The sequence below is a fragment of the Parasteatoda tepidariorum genome, chromosome 8 (genome assembly GCF_982258835.1).
Source record: "Parasteatoda tepidariorum strain Cologne lab strain chromosome 8, Ptep-v5.0, whole genome shotgun sequence".
NCBI classification, from domain to species: Eukaryota; Metazoa; Arthropoda; class Arachnida; order Araneae; family Theridiidae; genus Parasteatoda; species Parasteatoda tepidariorum.
The window spans coordinates 21006204-21031074 of record NC_141762.1 but is presented as its reverse complement, the minus strand read 5'-3'; the positions used below and the strand labels follow the sequence as shown (position 1 = coordinate 21031074).

Here is a 24871-nt window from a genome sequence, read left to right as displayed (position 1 = left end):
TAAACTAAATGAATACCCGTTCTTTGTATAGACCGGTAGAAAAGAAATAATCAGAAATCAGTATTGATTAACAATCTGAAGCCATGTGCAAAACTGAAAGAGTTTTATTGACGTAAAAGATAAAGCTAAAATAATGCCATTTTTTAAACTACTTGTTTCCTTTTATGGTGGCTTTACATTATTAGATTAAGCCAAACAAGTTTTGAAGTGATGGACAAGTGTCAAGTATAAATGGATACAAAACAGCAACTCAATGATTGTTTTATTGTGTCTATAATAATTTTCTCCCAAAAAATTATTTGTAAATTTTTTTTTTCAATTCTGTTAAAGTGTTTGGTTTAAAAAAACAGTATGCTGTCAAAAATTTAAATATGTTTACGTTAAAAAACGCTTTTATTATTTAATATTCCCTACTAAAATTTCTGATTATTAGAATATTTAAAGAGGTGAGTGGATGGAGATTTTGACATATTAGTAAATTAGATCAAAATTACTCAATTAATAATAAATCAGTTAGTAAAATTACACGTTAATTTAACAACAAGTACCTTGCTTTCATGTCTTGTCCATAATTTTCTCATTGGAGAAATCTAACACTCATTTTGAATATATATATATATTCAAAATAAGTGTTAGATTCATAGTTTTCTCCAGATAGTCATTGCATTTGCACAATTTTAAATGCAAGTTTTTAAGGTTACTTATCAAATGTTTTTTGCCAAATGTGCTTTGAACCTTCTTTCATTCCAAAAATATTTAAAGACTGTTACTTAGTACCTTCATTAAGGAAGATCTCTAAAATTTAAATCTATTGCTATATAGTTTTTTTTTTTTCAAAAATGTTTTTAGAATTTATTTTACTAAAAAGTTCTTGATATGTCTATATGTTTGTTAGAATAAATTTTAGGGGAGATTTAAGTGTGAACCATTATCCAAATAAATACACACATAAATAATCAGAACTTAAATTTAATTAAAAATTTAAACACTCTTACACAATAACATAAATGTATAAACTTTGTAAACACTGCTAGTCGCTTTCACATTTTTTCCACAAACATATTCATGTAAAGACATTCTACATCAATAAAAACACATCTATAGGAATGCATTGCATAAACAGTAAAAATAAGATTTTGAAAAACTTTGTCAGACAACAATATTTGGAATTTTTGATTGATATTTATGAAAAAGTGCATGCATTTCATGTATTATGAATGGAATTTAAAGCTTAATTTTACATATTCTACTGATAAAAATATAAATAGAATAAACTTAATTTCAATAATTTAAGTAATTGAGATTCTTTAAGATATTTGTAAATTTGAGGAAGCTCTACAATTTAAAAATCATGTCAATGCTGAAAATTTTTTGCTAGAATTGTTGTATAATAAAATTCATTACGTTTGCATTTTCACTAGATTTAACATATGATACAGTTTTAAAACTTTTATAAAAAAGTACTAATTTTTAAATGCTTACTTATCTAATCTTAATTTTCTATCAACAGCTTCACTGAAAATCATTAAAATTTGCTATAATTTTCTTTTTCAATATCACTATTATGAAAGAATTATCAAAATATTCCAGTAGTTTTTCTTTGATCATACATTAAAATATTGTCAATTGTTCATTAAAATCACAATACAAGTTCTGTAAGTATAGTTATTGCAATACATTCAATTACATTCAAAATTCATATACACAATATTTATCATACATACATTTTTGTCATATTCACAACACTTAAATAAGTTTTCATCTAGATTTGACTTAGAAAGAATGATTTGAATAAATCATATTCATCACATGTTTTGTATGCATATATGCAATACATAAAAATGAAAGTATGTACATGTTTTGCCGTAAGACATATTCAAACAAAACAGGATTTAAAATGCATAGTAGGAATTTTTAAAAATATAAATTAAGTATTAAAATAAAATATGTATAAAAGTGTACTCAATAAAAAAATTAAAGAGGTAGTTCAAAAGTTGAAATCTCAAGATTAACTGAACAAAATATAAAAAGATAACACATGAATTTCATTGATATTAAAAAAGGTATTTCTTAAATCTACATAGCATTTCTGAAAAATTTCCATAAATGAAGAAAAAGAAAAAATATTACTTCATTGAGATAAACTCAAGACCTCATGTTTACTTTTTTTAAATCATTTATATAATTAAAAAAAATTTTTAATCATTCAAATGAAAAACATTTAAGGCGAAAAACAAAGTTAAAAGATAAATATAAAAAAATATTAGAAAAAAATTTTACTTTAAAAAGAGTGGCCCAAACTGACTTTTAAACCGAATGACAACTAAGCCATGTTGTCTAAATGTTTGTATAATTTTATTTTTTATAAGAGCTATCTTAATTATGTGTTTAAACTTAAATTTTAATGCATTAAAGTGAATATTTTGAAAATAAATATACAATTTTAAAATAAAAATTTTGTAAAGAAAAGTGCAATTATGCTTTTTAAACATTCATATAAATGTTATACAGATATATAAAATACCCATGCTAGTATTTTTGCTAGATAATTCATTGGCAGTGTTAGTATATTTAGAAATACTGAATGTACTAATTTCATGTGACAATAAAATAAGTAGGGTTTGTAAAATTAAATACTTTGAACATAAGTTATTGCATAAAAGTTTTAACCTTTGAAATGATCTAAATCAATAAAATTTTTAAATAAATTTTATAACCTTCATAAAGCACATTATTTCTAAACAAAGAAATATTTTTTAAAACATTCCATAAACTTTTGTGCAAAATTTGAATAACACGAATACCCATAAAATGAAGCATGAAATGTCTCATAAAAAAAAGATTCTAACTTCATGAATAGTTTGATTTCAAATGACTAATTAATTCACAATACGAAAGTACAAAATTGAGATTACCACATTGGTTGTGACATTAGTGTTTAGGATGTATCGAAATACAATATAAACCTATACATTACTTTCATTCTTAACAGTTTATCTTTGGAAACAGTTTTGTTCAAAACTGATTTTGATTATTTACACTTGTGAACAAAGTTCAGAACACCTTTTTTTGAACTTCACCGTTACATTGCAGTGCAATCAATCGTGGCTGCATATTGAACAGTTGCGTGTAGCTTCCCTGAGGTCAGTGGGTTCAATTCCCACAGTTCGTTTATTGATGCAGAAGACAATCTTCAGTGAGGAGAGTCAATAGTTAAAAATATTGAAGAGGACGGCGAAAAGAGTACATGCTGCATAAACACCTAGTGCCACCCACCACAGAACTTGTTCATGAAGTTTTTGTTCAAAGTTTTTTAAAACTAGCAACCCTATTGTGAGCCCTGCTAAAGCTCCTGTTAGGTGTGCCACATAGGAAACCGGCGGTCCTTGTTGTTCAACTGCATACCTATTGTATATTGCCAAACCAACATCTGCACTAGCTGTAGAAAGAAAAATTAAAATTCAGTACTGCAAAATACAGGCATATAATTTTTTATTAGATGCAAATTAGTCTAAAGATGTGGGAATTAATATTAAAATGTAAAAAAATTGCATCAGAATATTTATTAAAGTTTCATTTATTGTAAATTTTAAACATAGATTTCTTTTCAATTTTAAAAATTTCTATTAGAATATTATTTTAATGCTTAATTAAGTTGCAAATTCATACATTTATAGAATTTATTATTATTTATAGGATTATATAATGTTTATGTTTAAATTTAAAAATTTGCTTTAGAATAATTTTTAGATTATAAATCATAAAATGAAACATTTTATAATGCTTATAGAATTGTCAGAGTTTCCTTATTATAAAATTCAATAGATGCACCCAAAGCTGGGCTCAAGTTTTTCAAATCCTTTCCTTAAAATAACTATTACTTGATTAACTATACGAAAGCTCTTTTAATGGTCGATCATTATGAAGGTTAATAAGAGTAAATTCGGGATTACACTAATTTAAAACTGGTTTGTGCCAACTTTTATGCATTTTGCATTTTTTTTCTTAAAGTAGTAGTTAAGTTCACGCTTTCTATTGAATTCTTGGTTTTATAAGTTATATTTAAAATGATTTTGAACCCCAGTCCATATGAAAAAATTAAACATGTATGTTAAAGCATGAAAATCTATTGATGGTGTGTTTAGGCTCTTGCAAACTTAAAAAATTATTTCTGCCTTTGAATATAATTCTGGTTAAATTTTACAACCTCATTGGAAAATCAAACCTCGAAAATATAAAAAGTAAGCAAATATGTATTCGACAAAAAATCAAAGTGACAGTGGTTGAAAGTAAATGCATCTCAGTTTCAATAGACAAGTTAACTAATTTTTGATTATTTAAAACCCGCCTTTGCTCTTATAGACTTCATTAATGATAAAAGTGTAAAATCTTTTTTTTTTCTCTTTCTTTAAATATTAATTTGTGACTTTTTTTTAAAAAAAGATTCTTCAAGAATATATTATGGCAGTCATTATAAAATACATTTTCATAATAAATATATTTCTTAATTTTTCTTATAAAAAATATTTACATAGTAAATTTCTTTTTCAGAAAACTGATTAAAAAATTGCATGCGTGAAGAATAACAAAAGCAACCCTAGTAAAAAGTTTAAATATCCAAAACCCAATACTCACCAATAAATAAAATGCATCCCAACCTTAGTAAGCCAAACTCCATTTGGTTATAATTCTATTAAAAGATAAAAAAATAAAATCAATAATTTATTATAGCAAATGGTTATCGTTAATAATATAATTCATGATAAAATGAAGATAAAAGAGCCGGAGTGATAACTTACCAGTAAGACGTTTGCGAGATGAGCAGCTAAAAGAGCATATACACCCCCAGAAGCTCCGACTAGATAAACATCTGTATCAAAAACTGAAGTTCCCAAAGAACCTAGAAAAATATTAGGATTTATTTAAAATTATGTTTTTTTAAAATCTTTCATTTTATTTAAATTGATGGTTGTTAAAAATAATATAATTTGTTAAAAATAATATTTAACCTTTTGTTCTAGATGGTATTATATATTTTTTGACGCTCTGAACGAGCAAAAATATTTTTTTTTAATTATAAACAACAGCCTAATAGTTTCTGATAATCTTAAAAGTTTTTTTTAGTACTATATTTGTACTAAAATAAAAAATAAAAAAAGTAATTAGAAATTTTTTTTTTCATTCATATTCAAAAATATATCAGTAATTGATTTTGTAAATGAAAGAAATTTCAATAATGAATAACTGTTTTGATTATATCTAAATAAGTGCAAATATGAAAAACTAGTTTGGAAGTGAGCCCTCTTTTGGAACATTTTACCTAAAAAAAAGTGTTTCATGCTGTATTGCATAACCATAAATTGTTAAAATGATAATAATATTTTTCATTTATTTTGACCTAAATTAATGAAAAATATGTTTAATAAAAATTCTGCATCTAAAGGTTAATTTAATTAGAACTTTTATAATAACTGTTCCAGTGAAAAGAAATTTAGTAAATTGCTTTGACTACAGATGGCAGCACCAAAATTTTCCTTTTATATTTATAAGAAACGTGTCTTAACAAGACGGGGCATGCTTGTATTTTTTTTTTTTTTTTTTTTAGCATTATATATTAATTTATGCCCAAATTATGCCATTTTAACTAACACAGGGAATTCATAATTTTCATTTAAAACAATATAAAAAAATATTTCGTATTTGTAGCTTTCGAATAAGATTTACTGTATATTAAAAATGAACAAAATGAAGGGGCAAAAACAATACTTACCAGCAAGTACACCAGCCATGTACACTGTACCTATTCTTAGGGACCCGTGTACCATCTCCAACGGAAGTCCCACGCACACCTGAACCAGCAGGTTAAACAATAAATGAATCCATCTGTAAGAGAAGAAAAAATAAATTAATCTCTAGCTAAGATTGTCGTTGAATTTTAATAAGACTTATAATTTTCCTACTATTTTCATGTTAATGTAATTAAAATATTTACGCAAAAAAACTATCTTCTCGAACTATGGGGACTTTATTCAGTATTTTTTCTACTTGTAAACCCGCTTTGATTACCTGTGTAACAAATCTTCATGTCCAAACAAGTTGTGTATTTAAAACGACTGTTTTATAATTGGCAATATTTGTTAGATAATTGGACTAGACCTTCTGCACTTGAAAAAAAATTAAATGTCTGTCTAGGTGATAAAATCGAAAGTTTTCAAAAAATTAATTATGACGCCATATTTTTTAAATTTCTTATTCAGCCAGTAAATCATTTATGAAATTAAATTTTACTTAAAGTACTAGTTTTTTTAAAAAATTTAATTTAAAATGCAAATGCAGCCTAGTGTTTCTTAGATGTAGAGTAATTTCGATTGCCAACCAACACTTTTAAGTATGTTATCTTCAACCTTATTTTAAAACAATTAATTAAAAAAAAAAAGAAGAGATTTTTTATGTACTGTCAAATTAATTAGACTAACTTGTACTTACCCTGCGTGAAGGAGCATGTAGAAGAAAAACCTCCAAACTTGTTCCCGTTTATCGGGCCGATAAATAAATGGACTGTCTATCGGCACTGGACCGGTAGTTGTCACTATGCCCGTAGACACTGTGTAATAGGTGAAAAAACCCAACTAAAATAGAAAAAGAATTTATTAGGAGTTTATAATTTAAAAGCTATTTAAAAACCACTATTTGATTTCGATATGAAATAGGATTATTTTAGTTTATACAGTTACTACTGTCAAGCCACCACGAGATTAGAGTTTGTTTTCTGTCAGATCGAGAGTTCATCTCTTGACAGTCAAACAGTATGATCATTACTACTTTTTCAACTCAAACCGCAGCAGTTTTTCCTATTTCGACTTCTTTTTTATCAACGCAAATCGTATAATTTTATTTAAAAAAAATTGTTTTCATAAACAAGTGAGCAATTATTACTATTATTTTTAACGAGAAAATTGCGTCTAAGTCAATTAATACAAGAAGATAGTCGATTATTTGGAATTCAACAGAACGTGTTTCCTGCTCTAATTTGTTTAACAATATCCAGGAATTGTTAACATCTCCAAGAATAGGCAGGTTTTTATTTAATTACAAATAAAATGTTTGACTTAAACGAAACATTTTATACAGCTTATCAGTTGAGGGAAGAAGAATTTAAGCAACTCTTTTTTTTTTTTTTTTTAGTATCGAGATTTAAAAATATATATTTTTAAATTTAGTCTTATCATTTCCTCACAATCAGTTTTAATCAAATCACTTTTCAATGAAAAAAAAAACTGTTATAACATCACTGGTTGAAAGACATGTTTAAATTTAAGTGGTTTTTACTCAATTTTTAAAATTTGTGAACATAAATATCCGAATGAGAAATATGTAAAATAGAATTAATAATTAAATAACGATGAAATGGATATTTAAAATTATGATTATTTTTTCATTATTATTAATTTATCTTATAATTTTATTTTTTAGCATTATTTTATTTTTTAGTATTTTATTTTTAATATTTTAATTATTAATATTATTTTACAGAAGACAGCCTCCTTTCAATAAAAGTCGGCGACAACAGACGTCGAGGAATGATTCTTTTTTGTCATTATTTTTCTATCCCGCAATGAGGTAAAAAAACGCAGTGTCGGGCCAAGGTTGTCTTCGAATAGAATCCGACGCACATCCCCTTTTTCACTCATCACTTTGAAGTTTAAGGTCTCAAAAGTATGCAGTATTCTTATATCGTACGAAATACTTTATTATCGATACTTCAAAAACATATCTTAATTAATGCAAATTAAAAATTGATTAGTATTTAATTATGCAGTATTAATGACAAAGTATTATGCTAACTAATGTAATTTTAACTTTAAATAAATAGGTATGGTGTAATTTTAATATTAATTAATTTAATTTTATATTTGTAAATTTAAATAATTATTAATTAATTTCAATATTATTAATTAATTTTAAAATTGTTATAGTATGTTAATTTAATTTTAATATTGAAATTTTAATGTTAATAGTGTTACATTAATTTAATTAAATATTAACTTTTTGCTCAATTATTTAGTATGCTTAGTTTAGTTATTAACTTAAAAATAATTAATGTAATTATTACTGCACCTATTTTTTCCTTAATAAAATTTATTAAACCATACTATATGGTGTGATTAAAATTTCAACTTTTTTGTGTTATTTTTTCTATGTTACGTTTTTATTTTAAGTAAGGAAAAATCACATTCTTTATAAGAAATTGCTTAATATAAATATTTTTCTGTCGTAAATCATTTTATTTGTTGAATGGAAAACTTTCTTGTATAAAAGAATATATTTCTAAAATAAAATAAGCTTAACTTTTTCTATAGGAAGTGCATTAAAACTTTTTCAAATTTTGACAAATAAAGGGTGCTTTACATTATGATTCTTGCAAATATTATGAAACCGATCATAATATGACATAAAACAGCAGATTATTGTTTTTCAAATGTCTCTCAATATGTTCTTTCACTAAATTCTTTATGACTAAACAATAAATATCGATTAACGTTTAAAATGTTACCAGATTAAATTGTAGAAAATAAGTAATATACATGACAACTAACACATTTTTAACACACAAATTGTGTTTTATTTTTAATTAACAGAAATTTAATTGCACTAAATTTAATTTTTTATCAGTATTTTAGAATCGAATTAAAAAATCTGATTAGATAGAATTATGATTTCACTGGTTAGAGACCAACGAGAAGCGAAATGTGGCAACTTGCCTCAACAACTTAACTCATCTCCTCATCTAAGCAGCTCTTAGATAATGTCGATTGTATTACAATGTTGCCAAATGTAAATCAGGAGAAAATTCTCCGAGCCTTTTTAAAATTTCTTAACGGGATATCAGCCAAGGCATCGGCCAAGTTCAAGGGCCCCTCCTCCTTTGACGTCGTCCTCTTAGACGTCTCATAGACCTTTCTAGGACGTCTTTTAACTATTTCTGGATAGTCGCGGTCTCTTTGGAAGGTTAGTCAACTGTTCTTATTCAATACCTGCATATTTTGTCATCCGTAAACTAGGCGACGTAAAAATTTGGCTGAGATTCCAATTTAGCATTGATACTAATGAATTTAAAAAATATATTTATGCCCTATCGTTTTAATCGCTAAAATGCTTTTAACTAAGTCAAGTCTTTAAAATTTTCAATGATAGCTGGGACGCACGTAAGTTATTTTGTTGGGAAAATATTTCGCGCCTCTGTTGTTTGGATCTTTCTTTCTTGGTATCTACTATTTAATCTAACCCCACCATGTATGACGTAGTCTTTATAGGTATGTATTTACACTACATTATCCTTGATTATGTAATAATAAAAAGCAAAGAAAACAGATTTGCCTGGTTTTTACAAAATAGAAAAATTCTTTCTTCGTACTATTTAATCTAACCCGACCATGTATGACGTAGTCTTGTAGGTATGTATTTACACTACATTATCCTTGATTATGTAATACTAAAAAGCAGAGAAAACAGATTTGCCTGATTTTTACAAAATAAATTTGCGTTTAAATGTCCGCATAAACAAGGCACAAAAGTGCTCACTTCTATAGGATACATCGCTTATGAATTTAAAAATTATTACCGAGGTGATAACCTTGAACACATTAAAAAAAAAAAAAAAAAAAGGAGTTTAAAAGTCGAAATTTTCCTGACAATCTAATAAATAAATTGTATATAGCGTGTGTAGTAGGAATGAAGAGATGACACTTACAGAATGAGATATTTCACCAAAAAACAGTGGTTTGGAACAAACAAAAGAATGAAACAAAATTTTCGAACGTTTTGTTCAATCTGTACTTGTAAAGCTTTTAATTGAATACACACTGGCTGAACAAATTTTAACTGAACTGACAATTGAACTATTTCGCATTAGACCTTGTTGAAGTTACAAATAAAGGTTAGAGATAAAAAAAAATTCTCGCGACGCGATTTGCAACTTAAAATTTACTATAAGATTTAGTAAAAATAAACTTTTTCTATTATTATATTGTATTAATTTTTCTAATGTTTATGGTGATTGTCTCATAACTTCTTACAGCCGATTTTGTAGAGTTTGACAAGCCAATACCTCACGAAACGTGTCAAGCACTTACATTTTCAAACTTCAAAAACATATGCGTTATTTTAGTGAATATTATGAAACTCACTAAAGTAACACATCGGTCATGAAGAATATGTTAAACGATATTTTGAAAGCACTTTATTTTCTAGCTTTAAAAGGCAAGTCATAGCCGATGTTTAAGCGAAATTTATGGCCATGGAAGAAAGTGTTTAACCTTGCTTCTAATTTTCTTCAAGTGCTTTTTTTTAAAATTCTAATATTTACTACACATTCGTACAGTTATAAAATTTAAATACTAAGATCATACCCAAAAATAAATAAATCTTTTCTGATTCTATTTGCATTTTGGTCGTGGCAAATCAATTTTTGTTGAGTGCCTCGCGTTGCTTGAAGCCAGGCGTGCCACAATACTCGTAATTTCGATTTGTTGCGGATACACGCCTTAATTGAAGTCGCCACAGAAACAACACGGTACAATAGTTTTTTAGACTATTCAAAACACACGCGGGTGGTCGCGGTGTAAATATACCGTTGGGCACGAACCTCAGATAAAAAGTGATCATTCTGGTGAAGGCTAATACAGTGTTAATTATGTCACGTGGGCGGGAAATGTCAGCGAAATGGTGTAAAAAAATTATACGAGTTTCAAATGTTTCTGGGAAACTCAATCTCTGTGCTTTGTTTAAAGTTAAACAGCACAATACAGCGAATTCAATGTGGACTAGTTTTTTTCTTTTTTTTCTGAAGCATATTTTTTTCTTTAAAATTTGCAACAAATTGTTTTTTTCACAAGCCAACGAAGTTAAGATAAAACGTACATCATATATGATAGATTTTATTTTAATTTACAACCGTCGTTGAACAGCCAACCCAATTTTGGGTTTACGACTACCAATGTTCAACTCCGTAGCCTTGTAATTTTGAACCAATCCAGAAAACGAGGAAGCTCCTAGATCAGTAACGCCAGAGGTATGATTTGTTATGGGAACATGAAGGACTTTGTAACTCGACAGATTTAACGTGCATCAGTCACCAATTACAACACGGAGAGTCTTCGGCCGGTAGGGATCGAACTCAGAACTTCAGTGAATTTTAAAATTGTTAGTCTGCAATTATGTTTTTAATGAATCATTCTTTAATGACAGCGTCTCCATTTATTCCAGCGTCGCCATGAAGAGTTTCAGTCGCGGTATTGAGTTATTTTTCTTACAGTCATATGAAACATTGCTTATAGTTAAAAAGAACAAAAGCCTTTTATACGACATAAAACACAACTAATTTGACTGTACTTAGTCAATTATGAGATATGGTAATGGAGTAATTCTGTAAAACTTAACTACCTTCGTAATTCAACCACAGAGTCAATGACACGTATTTACAAAGTTTTAGGTTAATTTTCAGGGTTTTTTTTTTACGATGTAAATCGATAAAAAAAAGTAAATAAATTAAGGAAGAGTCAAGTTGTCGCCATGGAATGACTCTACAACTCAGTTGACCTTCGCCTTCAGAATCTTTCCATTTGTGACATTATGGCCGACACCCTTTTCCGCTCGGTAACCCCCACACAAAAGACGGACCTCCTCAAGACATGGATTTTCTCAAAAGGAATTAGTGCTAATGAACGAGACTCGCGCCACTGCACGCCACTTATTACGGGCACGCGTACAGAACGTGCCACTCACGTCAGGATTTACAGGACGCTGAATTTTGTCTTGCCGCCCCGGAAAGATCATCAAGATGAATCCGACATGTTCTTTATTGGAATCAGACACGCTCCAGAGGAAGATCAGCCCAACTATCGCATCCCATCACTGTTAATTTCAATTTCTTGAGAATTGTAATAAAAAAGCTATTGTGTATTGTAATAAAAACGAACATTTTACAATGACTTGTCTATTTATTAGTGCACTTCGGTGAATAAGTCTTTGTTCATCTACTAACAATGCAAATAAAGGTTTTGATTGTATAATTTGTCTAAATTTTCCTATTGATTTTTTCTTGAGTAGTTACAAATTATTGATTCAATTTTGTAACTCGAACTTAAAGTGCCAGACTTGACAAGAAAAAGCCAAGCATTTGAAGGAAATATTATTTAGTTTTTTTTAGGTGCTTCAAATAGTAAAATCTTTGCTTGTAGTAGTAATAGTTAATGAATTGATTTTTATCAAAAAGAAAAAAACTTTGATACTCTTAACGGATTTGAGAAAATTAAATCTTTACTGAATAAAACCAAACGTTATTATTTGATAACGTGATATTTTAGGCTTTACCTTACTTAATTGACAATACTTATTACAGACAATACTTAATATATTAAGTATAGACAATACTTAATTGCAAAAAGATTGAATGAATACTGAACTTACCTCAACCAAAGTAACCAGAAGAACAAATAGAGGTGGTGGACAGCAAGTATATCTGTCTGCATAGTATTTCCTGTCTCTGTCATCAGCCAGAAAATGATGAGCTATCTTGGCTACCATACTGTGGAACAGGGCTCTTTCCCTGTCCCGCAGCAACTCTTCTCTATCTCTGTGTTGAACAGCGATTCGAAAGCTACGGGTTCTTTTCCCGCTCATCTAAAAGAAGCAAAAGAAACTAAAATTAACAAAACAATACACATCTTCAAAAAACAAATAAATCACATTGATTAAATTAAAAGAGGAGCAAGTTTGCAGCGAACCTGATAGAACTTCCGAAGTTAGACGAACTCCCAATAAGAATCAAGACCGAACTTTTCGAGTTTCCGAACTCTTCTATTTAATAACTCAAAATACCTAATTCTGGAAGTACATTAGAATTTTAAAGGTCCAGTAATCCATAAAGTTCATCGCGAAATTTGGAAAATTGCCGATCCATCCCATTGTTTCGAACAACATCTCGATGGCTATCAGCTCTTCCGACCTTTGAGGAAGCAGAACAATAAGAACAATCACCGTGGTCAGCCATTTTCTATCAACTGACTTCTGCTGACGCTCTTGCCACGCGTGTTCCTGGCGCGAAGTATTGGCTTAGTCAAGCGTGGCGCACTTTCTCCATTATTGAACCAATATCACGCGTGGCAGGACTGTTGGTGACTGAAGAGTGGACATTGTTCTTATATAAATTAAGATTATGGACAATGAAATCGTTCTAAAAGAGTGCCAACGGTGTGACGTGTGGTTTTCTTTTGCATGGTACCAGTTTCTTAGAATGTTGGAATCTGAGATGTTTAATTTTTCATATATTTTAAAGTTAATTTCATTTCAGGTATAACAATAAACGAAAGGGATTAAAATAAATGAATATCATAACATTCCGGTACATTATGATTAATTTTTATTCTTTTTTTTTTTTTTAAATATTTTTTTTTGCCTCATTTTATTCTACCTGAGAATAGCTTCATTATGTCATTTTTAGATAGTTTTATCAATTACTGCAGTTTGTAACAACAAAAACATTATGAAGAACCATAAAATAAACACTAAGATATAATTTATTTTAAGATTTATTCAAGACTTTGAATATCGCGTAAGATTTATTTAATGGTTCATCTTCCTATTCAATAATGTTGATTGTGTTGGATCTGAACTGATTTTAATCATCACACAAAATATCTAATTATTATTGACAAAATACATAATTATTGAAAAAATATATAATTATTAGACATAATTATTATTAACTTGTAATTATTGACAAAAATATTCTATGAACCCATAGATTATGGGATTATTTTCACCTCTTCCCAATTTCTAGATTCTTTTTAAAAGACAATTTTTTTTTTTTTTTACTAAAATATTAAGCTGCTGATAAAAAAAATGATATTTATTAATGATATAAATGATTATTTATGCTGATAAATAATATATATCAGCATAAAACTAAAACTGATACTAATTTAAACATATACTTCAAAAACTTTTCTTAACTATATACGATGCTTAAATACTGACGATTTATCGTAAAATAATGGTATCTTCTAAATATCACGATAACGATATTTGAACAAAAAAAAAAATATATTCTCAAGCTATATTAAGAATACCTCTTATGCTAAATATCAAATGTATAATAATAATTATGAACAGCTAAAAAAAATTTTGATCTGACTGTTATCCAATGCAGTATTATCGTGAATATTGATAAGTTCCATTTGGGCAAAGAAAATATTGAGAAAAATAAAATAATGTAAGCTAAATCGTAAAATATTGTGAAATATCGATGTTTGCTGTTAATAAATTCTGATATTGCAGAGCAAAAGTGCACGCTTATAAAATATGAAAATTAAAAATGATTTCTGGATGATTTTACTGTGATTTTCCATATTAAATCAGCGGTGAGCAATCCTGCCTATATTTACGAAGGCGTAATAGACATTAGAAGATTACTCTATTTTCTCACAGCTGAAATGTAGCAATAATGGAACAAATTTAAAAGAGCTGTCCTTTAAACTAATTTCTGTTGGGTCAGTGAATCCTGGTTTGTGGCGATTCGGAAGCGAACCGTGTCCTTATTTTCTCCATTTGTGATTTTCCAAAATTAAGATGACAAAGGGCAGCATCTAAATTGGCCAATGTTTCTAAACTTATAGATAAAAAGACAGTCCGGATTTATTCTCTTTTTGGGTGACTGACTTTCATGAATTTTGATTACTCTGCTCAAATTGAAATTCTTATTTCGTTATTTTAATTTCCTTCAAATCGTATCTGTTTCAAATTTTTTTAATTCAAATCCGCATTCATGGAATAACTGAATAATTGATTTTTTTTTAAAATTAAATAATGCGCATCGAAATTACTTTTATTAAATTGTACATATTAAGCTTATTTTTTATTTAATTATGTGTATTTTTATTAAACTATGTACATCAAGCTTATTTTTTATGAAATTGTGTGTATTAAGCTTATTTTTTATTCAATTATGTGCATTAAGCTTATCTTTTATTAAACTATGTGTATTGAATTTATTTTTATTGAATTATGTGTATTGAACTTATTTTTATTAAAGTGTGTACACCAAGCTTACTTTTTTTTTATAAAATTATGCGTAAAAGTTGTGAAAAATAAATTATTGCACATAAGCATTTCTGATTCCGAAGTGAGCCGTCAGAAGAGACTCTCCCCCTCCCCCCAAATTATACAGAATTCGAAATCTGACTCTACAGGCAAGATAAATCTATAATTTTCAATTGATTCAAATCAATAGTCTGTAACAAATTGATAAGATCAATCTATTTTATTGGAATCAACAGAATGTAATATATTCGAATTAATAAATTATAATAATCCTCTTACAATCAACAAGCTATAATCAACTGATTCGAGTCAACGGATTGTAATAAATGATGCAAACTATTTGAATACAGATTATTTTGTTCAATTTAAAATCAACAAATTCGAATTATTAATCCAAATCAACTCAAAGAACTATTGAATAGGCTTAATGAGAATAAATAAAATTCAATTTTAATTATTATACTGATTCGAATTCGTTTGTATTTAATAAGAAGATACAAGCAATTTAAACCTAGTGAAATCATTATTCGAATCATTCATTCAAATCACCAATTTAGAAGCCAATTATTTAATAAACGCTCGCTTAGAAGCTTTATATATCACTGAAATATAATATGCGCCTTTAATTGATATGCAAATTCCCAAGTGACAAATCCGACGTCGGACGAGAACGTATACATATGAAGACTCATGTCCCTTGGCGACAAATTAAAAAGATTCCTTTCAAACTAGATATCCTTTCTGCATAACGATTGGTAAGATTGATTTAGTTACGACCATTATAAAGAGAAGAAAAAAAAAACTTAACTTTTTATTATTATTTTACTTTCCAGGAAGCACCAGCAGAATTAAGTCCAGGCAGACAGACAACGGAAAACATTTTCTAGCTTTGCGGTATGCAAGACAATTTTTTTCCTTCGCCGCTTTAAAGAAAAAGCACCCGAAATAACCCAAGACGGGTCGTTAGCATTTATTGGTTTTGAAATTTCTAGGTCTTTTTTTTTCTTATAGCCGCTTTTAACTCATAGGCTGAGCATAATAATTTTTTTTATAACTTCTATTAGTTTTATTAATGGCTAGAATAAATGCCGGGAATTCAATGACAGCAAATATCAAATTAACTTAATTTAACCAATTAAGTAGACTTTAATTGATTAAACATAGCTCAAATGTATCAAAAGATCTTACTTATTTCAAGTTCGATTGTGGCGAACTATTAAATAAAGCACGTTATAAATTAGAAGAATTCGAGAACGCTAAGGGGGTAGTGTTAGATAGTATAAAACATTTAAAAAATGATTTAAAATCCAACACTGAAAAAATAATCAGACGAGTTTTTTAAAAATTCTAAGGAATAAATGTCTGTGTAATAAACAACAAATCGAACGTAATGATTTGTTATTATATATATAAGAAAAAAGATTTTTAAAAAAAATTTTATTTAATACACAGAGTTGAACAACAGACACATTTTTGGGTTTGCGAATTAACTTCTAGCCTTGTAACTTTAAACCAAACTCAGAAGGCAACGGAACTGCTGGATTAGCATTACGGCAGACTAAGGCTTTCGAGGACTTTTTAATGGAATTAATCCGCATTTGCGTTACATTAAGTTCGGTCACTTCATTGGGAGGCGAACGCTGCTTTTCTTTTGAGCCACCGCGACTTTTTCCAAACACGTTATATGAAAATAAGACTTTTTGTGTTTCGAGAAAGGTACATAGAATGAGTTTCGGGGCCGGGATAGCCTGGTTGGTAGGGCACTGGGTCCATGTCCAAGAGGTCGTGGGTTCGATCCCCGACGGCCGAAAACTGCCCGTGTAGTAAATGGTGACTGATGCACGTAAATCCAGATTCCCACAACAAATCATACCTTTGGGGGTACTGATCTGGGAGTTTCCTCGTCTTCTGGATTGGGTTCAAAATTACAAGGATACGGAGTTGAACATTAGTAGTCGTAAACCCAAAATTGGGACGGATGTTCAATGACGGTGATAATATAGAATGAGTTTTGCATAAATCTAAAAAGCCCGCTTTCATACAGTCTTGGTTTTGCTACTAAATTTACAATTAAGTATCATAAGTCTTTAGACGAAAAAAAACAAACATTGATGCAGACTTATTGCAAATGGAATTCAAATTATATAGCGGAAAAAAAGGTGATATATATAAAACGAACTTATAAAACAAAAGAAAAGATAAAACAAAATTTAAGGGAAAAAAAAAGAAGCAAAATATTTGAAATCAATGTTGGTTGAAGCAATGACATTCATAAAGCTTACATAATTATCTAAAGATTATCTTCATGAAGATTTTATAACATAATACACATTTCTACGCGATCACATGGAAACACACATCCGCATATGGGTATCCACATTAAGTCGCGGGTCTATCCTTGAAAGAGCGCGAGTGCGTCATCGTACGGCTTACGGTTCTTCCCAAAGGAGACCGGCAGTCGAATCTCTCTCCAAAAACCACTTGATAATGAAATCCAAATATCGGACTGCTTCAATCTACAAGTTGAGCAAGAAATAAAATTATTGTACACCCCCAACAGGCAAAGGAGTGATCGGTCGGGGCGCTGACACTACCACTGACTCACAAGATGACGTCAGCCCCCACACTATAAGGAGACGCCCTTGCCCTAAATGTAGCCGCATAAGTATCACAAAGTGATCTTGTTTTCTTTGCCCTGGTGCAAAAATGAAGTATGTTTAACGCAGATAAGAATAATAATAATATCACGCCAATTCACTTAAAAAAATATTGTTACAAAAATAATTTAAGATATTGTTACTAAATATAAGCATATTCATAAAACTGCGCAATTATTTAAAATGGTTTCAGAAGAAGTACAAATTTTTCCTGATAACAAACAGAAAAAGTAATAAAATGAATTAAACTAATCCAAATTGCCATCAAAACTTATATACTTTGATAAAAAAGATACTGAATACTTTGATAAAATAACACAAATTTTTTAAATAACATGTATTATATCTTACGAAAGTAAACAAATGAATAAATACTCCAATTTTTTTTAAAATAATCGAAATTGTAATTATGGAATAACAATAAATAATAAATAAATAAAAATAAAGTGAAGTTTTGAAGTAAATACAAATTTTTCCTGGTAATAAGCAGAAAAACTTATAAAATTTATTAAACTAATTTAAATCGTCCTAAAAAAAAACTTCCTGATAAACATATAGACAAATAGAATTTTGAAATCCTCATTTTGGAATACGTTAATGAGAAAAAAAAGAAGAAAAAACGATAAAATTTTAAAATAATCCAAATTGTCATTATTGAATATCTTGATAACAAAAATAATAAATAAATAAAAATAAAAATAAATTTCGGTGTAAGTAATACTACACATTTTTCCTGATAGCAAACAGAAAAACTAACTCACATCATCATTATGAAATTTCCTGATAAGAAACGTATCGACAAATGGATTTTTGAAATAAAAATATAAATTATCATAAAATACTTAAAAAAAGAAAAAAAACGAAATCTGATAATGAACAAAAAAAAGGGCTTACTTTTGAAATGATCCAAATTATCATTATAAAATTTCCTTATAAACAAAAAGACAAACAAAATTTTAAAATCAAAAGTCGAATTATCCTCATGGATTTCTCCGACAAGCAACAGAAAAACTAAAACCTAAATCACTTTCTAGGAGATAATAATAACTTTATGTACCTAAAAAAAAAAAAAAAAAAAATGTCCAACCAAGACATTTTTCTACGCGCGAAATCCTTTTATAGCAAGCAATACATTTTTCGGACATAGCCTAACTCCGCGGAGCCTACGCCTTTGTACAGAATAGCTTTGAGAGGCAAACCAAACGTATTAGAAATTCCTCCCCAAACCAGGAGGATCATTGTGCTGTGGGATGATTCGAACACGGGCATTCCGGATAAGAAAGAGCAATTCCATCCCATCAAATATTCTTTCGTTGCCTCCAAAACTTCTCCCACGGGAATATAGGAATGAATCCAATAAAAAATTCCACCCACATACCCAAACATAGTTGTTTTTATTTAGTTTTTATATCGGGTAGAGAGGGGGGGGGGTTGCGGTTTTCTTTTAGCAGTGCCCTCATTTCCTCTGGCTATCGACCTGTTCTATGCAATCTATATACAAGGACAGACATTTTACAGTTTTTGCCTCCCCCTAAAAGAAAAATCATAGTGTCTCTTCAATTATTGCATAAAGGAAAAAATATTTATGCTTTTGTTTAAAGGTTGAATATAAAGCAATTCAATTTACGTATTTAGGTGATGTACAGTCGGCAAAAAAAAAAAGATATCACCCTGAATAACTTTTGTTCTAATGATCGAATTTTCACGATTTAAGTGTCAATCTTAATGGTTCCTGGGGGTGACCTCAAATATGCTAATTAATTAGTGCTAGCTATTAATTAAGTTACGAAATCAGACACAAAAACGTACTTTCTCTGAATAAACATGCATTTTTTTTTACATATTTGGAATCCTGACCCTTAAAATAGGGGGGGTAGACAAAATTTCGAAAAAAATGGGTTGTAAATTAGGTCGCAATAAGGATTTATATATCTGGCGATGGTTTAAAAATATGCCAAATTACCTCGCCATAGAAGGGGAAATAATTTATAACAACCATAAAGAAACTGAATGAATGACAAGATGGGAAAAGATAGTGCTTCTCGTTGCTAAGCAACCAAAAGAATTTTTCGCGTTGCTTTCTGGGCTTTTTTTTTTTTAAAAATCTCCTTTAAAAAGGAAATTTAAATAAATTAATAAAATATTTTTGATTCTCCAAGATTATAGAATCTTTGACTTTTTATCTGACATTATTTATTTTTTTAAAGCTGTTTTAATGTAATTTGTAGGACAGTTTTGAATTAAAACCAATTTTCATAAGTTATCATAAATTTATGAAGAGTTGTAGGGTTAAATGCTTTTGCCCCTCACTTCGAGTTTCTTAGGAAAGGAAAAAAAAGTGATCAAGCAAAGGTGGACCTGAAAAAAGATAGCTATTCTGATGCATAATCGCAAAATTTTATAGAAATCACGGTATTTATTTTCGATAAAATTGTAAAACTTAATAAAGTTTATATGGCATTTTAAAAGCATTTTGATGTATATATATATATATATATATATATATATATATATATATATATATATATATATATATATATATATATATATATATATATATATATATATATATATATATATATATATATATATATCAATATTATAATAAATAAAAACAAAAACAAAAAACACGAAGAAAATTACGAGTTGATGTTATTTACACACTCCTTTCGTTAGTTCTTTAAAAAACATGATTAAAAGAAAATTAGGTTTATAATACCCTTAATTAAACAAGAGTAACAATTGTTACAGTTTTTACAATACTTTTTCAACTCTGACACTCTTTTCATGAGATAACTTCTTTTGCCAACGATTTTGTCCCTCTTTTTTTGTTAATTGAAACCAGCTTACGCATTCTTGTAATTTTTACATTTTATCTTTGAAATTTCAATCTCGAAAGACATGCATGAAGTGACGCCTAGTCCAAAGAATCTAAGTTAAATAGTTGTAAGGCCGATTATTACGAAAACAATTAACTACTCTGGTTCAATGAAACAATTACAGTAAAACTTGTGTAAGTTGATCACTTCATGTGCATTGTTTTAGTGGCCAACGTAGACAAGTGGTCAACTTATAGAAGGGGTGGGACATTGTTTACTTTTTCGTTTCCTACATGTTGCTATACATTTAAAATTTTTTTTTACTTCACTTAAAAATTTGATTTAGCAAATGGCCAAATGAATATCTCAAGAAATGTGTTTAAACCTAAACGAACTTCAATTTGTTACACAGAAATAATTTTAATATTTAACTAACTTTTTAAAAAAAATTATTTTGTTAGTTATGCATGTGAAGTGTTTAATAAAAATAATTTCTTAAAATATCAGAACACGAAAACATTGAAAACTTTAACAAAACAAAATTATTTTAACACTTCAAAATTTATTCTGTTATTAATAAGCCTATTTGCTCACTATTGCAACTGGAAGAGCAACTTTTCAACTAACACACCTGTTTTCAATGAATGGTCAAAAGCTGAGTCCCTACAGTTTCCCCAGATGGTCAACTCACAAAAGGGTTTAGATTAGCTTTTTACACTATTTCACCAAACAAGTGAAATATTAACATACAATGCAAAATGACAGAAACTTTTCTGAATTCTTTTTTTTGGTCAACTTATGAGGGTTTTAGAATAGAATTTCATAATACTCCTAGACAAAATTAACTTATTTCAGTGGTCAACATACAAGATAGACAGGTGGTCAAGTTACAAAGGTTTTGCTTCTTTATTATGTAGGAAAATTTCCGTTCTTGATAACTGAGGTCAACTTATTCAGATGTAAAACTTACAAGTGTGGTCAACTTGGCAGGTTTCACTGTATAAATAAATCATTAATATTCTTGTTTTTTTATTACGAAATATTAGGAATTTGTTTACATAATTTCTTCAAAACGTGTGTTAAAACTATGATTATAAGTTATTTAAGAAGAAGAAAGTCAAATGGAGTAAAAGAACAATTTTTGAGATGATGATTCTAAAAATAGCACGTTTTTCTAATCTTTTTACAATTTTTTATTTTAGTAGTTGTTTAACAAAACAAGGCATATCAAACATTTTCCTGATATAGCAATATTTTTTGAACTGTGCAAAAGTTGAGAAATCATACAAACAACTTTTAAAGCAAATATTTTCAACTTTTTAAGACAAAAGGGTTAGCGCACAAGATTTTCTTTGAATGTTGAATTAAAATTGCATGCCCATAGTTTTTTTGTTCATTTAAAAAACAAAACAATCTGTTAAATTTTTCCCCTGTGCGCACATACGCATTTACTTTTCCTTACTCGAATAAATAAGAAGTAATTAAAAAAATAAAATTAATAATTTATCTTCATTTTTCGTAAACAATAGTATTTTTAGTAAATAGTCAGCTGTTCTGCTTCGAATGATATTGAGTGTGATCAGTAGAATATTTTTAATTTCTTAACAAGATTTAATTCTCAGATAGCTGGCAATAATTTTAAGTTTTCTTTCAATAAGAACTTAGCAATAATTTAAAAAGTAATTTTATTTAAAAGAAAAACATAAATTAAAGTACTTAAACGATTGATTAATATATTATTGGACAAAAATATACATAATAGAATTTAAAAAAAATTGCATTAAAATTCAATAAAAAAGTTAGAAAAATAATTCTGCGAAACACGCACAGACAGGTAATTTACAAATTTATTTTAAGATTAAGGCGATATATAAGATGTAAAGAAGTTTTAAAAAACTCTACTCTAAACTCAGCTGCACGACAGCCCATGGAGGGCCAAGGCCTACTGTGCCCATCTCAGTTTTCTGGACCTAGGGCTCTGGGGTGCAGGAGCAGATGTTCCGTTCAGGTGGTCAGCCGAACGCGGAACCCCCAGTGTTTAGTTATCGACCCACTGAATAATAAGTACCACTACCCAGTGGTACTTATTTATCGACCCACTGAAGGGATGAAAGGCTGAGTCAGCCTTGCCCGGCCCGAGGAACGACAGCGCGAAGATCTACCGCTCAGCCACCGGGCGAAGTTTTAAGATGATTAAAAATGTTGACTACGCATTCGTATTAATAATTATAAAATATATATTCAAGAAATTGATAAATATATTATTCCAAATCTATGCATACGTATGTATATTATTGAAATTGTATCAGTTATTGAAAAAGAAAATCAAAAATTAAAAAATAATCACATTAAGTAAGCACAATCTGGTGCATAATCATATTCTATCAGAAGCACGCCTTTATAAAACTAGACATTCGTTGAATAAAGTGTTTTTTATTCAAAATGCTTTATTTATAATTTCTTTACTAAATTACAAATAAATTATTAAATGACTAAAAAGAAACATCATATTTTATAGTTTGAAAGAAATAAAAATAAAAGGATTAGCAAACGATTATTAGCGAAAAAAATATGAATGAAATTTTACACTACGCGCGAGAAGTCAAGTTCCTCGCAAGTTTATCACATTTTAATATTAATCGCCCCATTTAATCATTTTTTTATTGTCGCCAAATTATATTTTAAAAAATAATTAATTTTAATTTTTTTCAGCTTCTAATAAATAAAAACAGTTGAAACTTTAGATTTTTGTATTGAAAAATATGTAGATTATTATGGTATAAAATAATTCATACCTTATAATTCAAAATTTTTTCATCGTCAATTTAATTAAATAATAAAAAATAATTAATAATTACTAAAAATTATTTTTTTCATGAAATTATCTTTGGGTAAATGAGTTTTATGAGTGGGCGCAATTTTCTTCAAATTGCTTCATTAGTTTTGAAAATATGACTAAAAACATAAAAAGTGAAATTAACATTAACGGGTACGAACTTTGGATCGCTCTCCTGACCAAACTATGGGGACCATATTTCCCAGATTGCGGCTACCCCCTATATTTTGAAGCTTAGAAATCCAAATATGTAAAAAAAAATACATGTTTATTCAGAGAAAGTACGTTTTTGTGTCTGATTTCGTAACTTAATTAATAGTTAGCACTAATTAATTAGCATATTTGAGGTCACCCCCGGGAACCATTAAGATCGACGCTTAGATCGTGAAAATCCGATTATTAGAGCAAAAGTTATTCAGGGTGATATCTTTTTTTTTTTGCGGACTGTACGGTAATGATTTTGTAAAATATCTTTATCGTATGGAATAAAAAGGGAAAAAATTAATAAATTTTTGCCACTCTATAATGAGGTTTTGTTCATTAAAACAACGCTGCGTTTATCAATTTCAAAATTAGTTATCCTAATTATAATAATTTGTTACAACATTCATTCATGTTAAAATTTTGTTGCTCTCAAAAATATTTATGTAAATTGAAAGTGAAATTCGTTATGTTCATTAACATATTTTTTTACGTTCGTTCGTTAATGTTCAGATTGTGTTATATTCATTAAAAAATGAAACTGGTAATAAAAAAATAATTTTTATGTTATTTAAAGAAATAATTTGTTATGATCATTTTTTAAAATTCATGCTCATTAAAAGTGTAATTCTGTATGCTTAGTGATAAAATTATTTTCGTTAAAGTAACCCATAAAAATATTTTTTTTTTTTTTTTTTTTTGCCTTTTTTCTAGCGAAATATATTAGGACTAGAAAAGATTAAGAAAACGATTCCAAAAGTTCAGTTGATATAAAATCGTTTGCTCCAAAAGATAACTTCTTTTCATAAGTTGAGATTAAAAAAAATAAATAAAAAAAAGACAGGACAAATTGGGATAGGAAGGTGAAGGGTGGTGGAAAAGATATTGCAAAGTGGTCGAAATAAAGCTAATTTGCGTTTTTTAAATAAAATTTTTTTAAATTGTTTTTTTTTTAATTATGCTTCAAAATTAGCAGACGATAACTTAAAATAGAAAGAGAAATATAATTTTTAGAAGGTCGTTTTAAAATAAAACGATAACGCAGAAATAAACATTTCTGTAGAACTACGTTGCATCAAAATTAAAAAACGAATATACAGCAAAAAGATATTAATTGTAGATTTGTAAAATATTTTCTTTTGTTATATATTTTTTTAGAACTGCTCAAAGAGTTTTATAATTTTTTTGATGGAAATACATGATTGATTACAGGTGTGAGGGCCACTCAATCTAGAAATTCATTCTTAGACGACCTTCAG

The 24871-nt window shown here is 28.3% G+C and overlaps 1 protein-coding gene across 3 annotated transcripts in view; it reads right to left on the bottom strand.

Moving 5' to 3' along the window:
• Positions 1 to 953: 953 nt before the first annotated feature.
• LOC107438948 (protein rhomboid) overlaps positions 954 to 24871 on the bottom strand; it is a 315987-nt gene continuing 292069 nt past the window's right edge. For 2 of the 3 annotated variants that reach the window (XM_043042883.3, XM_087149964.1), the window contains 6 exons: positions 12469 to 12681; positions 6487 to 6629; positions 5771 to 5883; positions 4800 to 4900; positions 4636 to 4690; positions 954 to 3439 (listed from right to left, as the gene is read on the bottom strand). In XM_043042883.3, coding sequence (XP_042898817.1) covers positions 3207 to 3439; positions 4636 to 4690; positions 4800 to 4900; positions 5771 to 5883; positions 6487 to 6629; positions 12469 to 12681 — 858 coding nt within the window. In that variant the 3' untranslated portion in view covers positions 954 to 3206. Of the gene's footprint in view, positions 3440 to 4635; positions 4691 to 4799; positions 4901 to 5770; positions 5884 to 6486; positions 6630 to 12468; positions 12682 to 12785; positions 13090 to 24871 lie in introns of those variants that run through there. The other variant, XM_087149965.1, reaches the window with a different exon arrangement.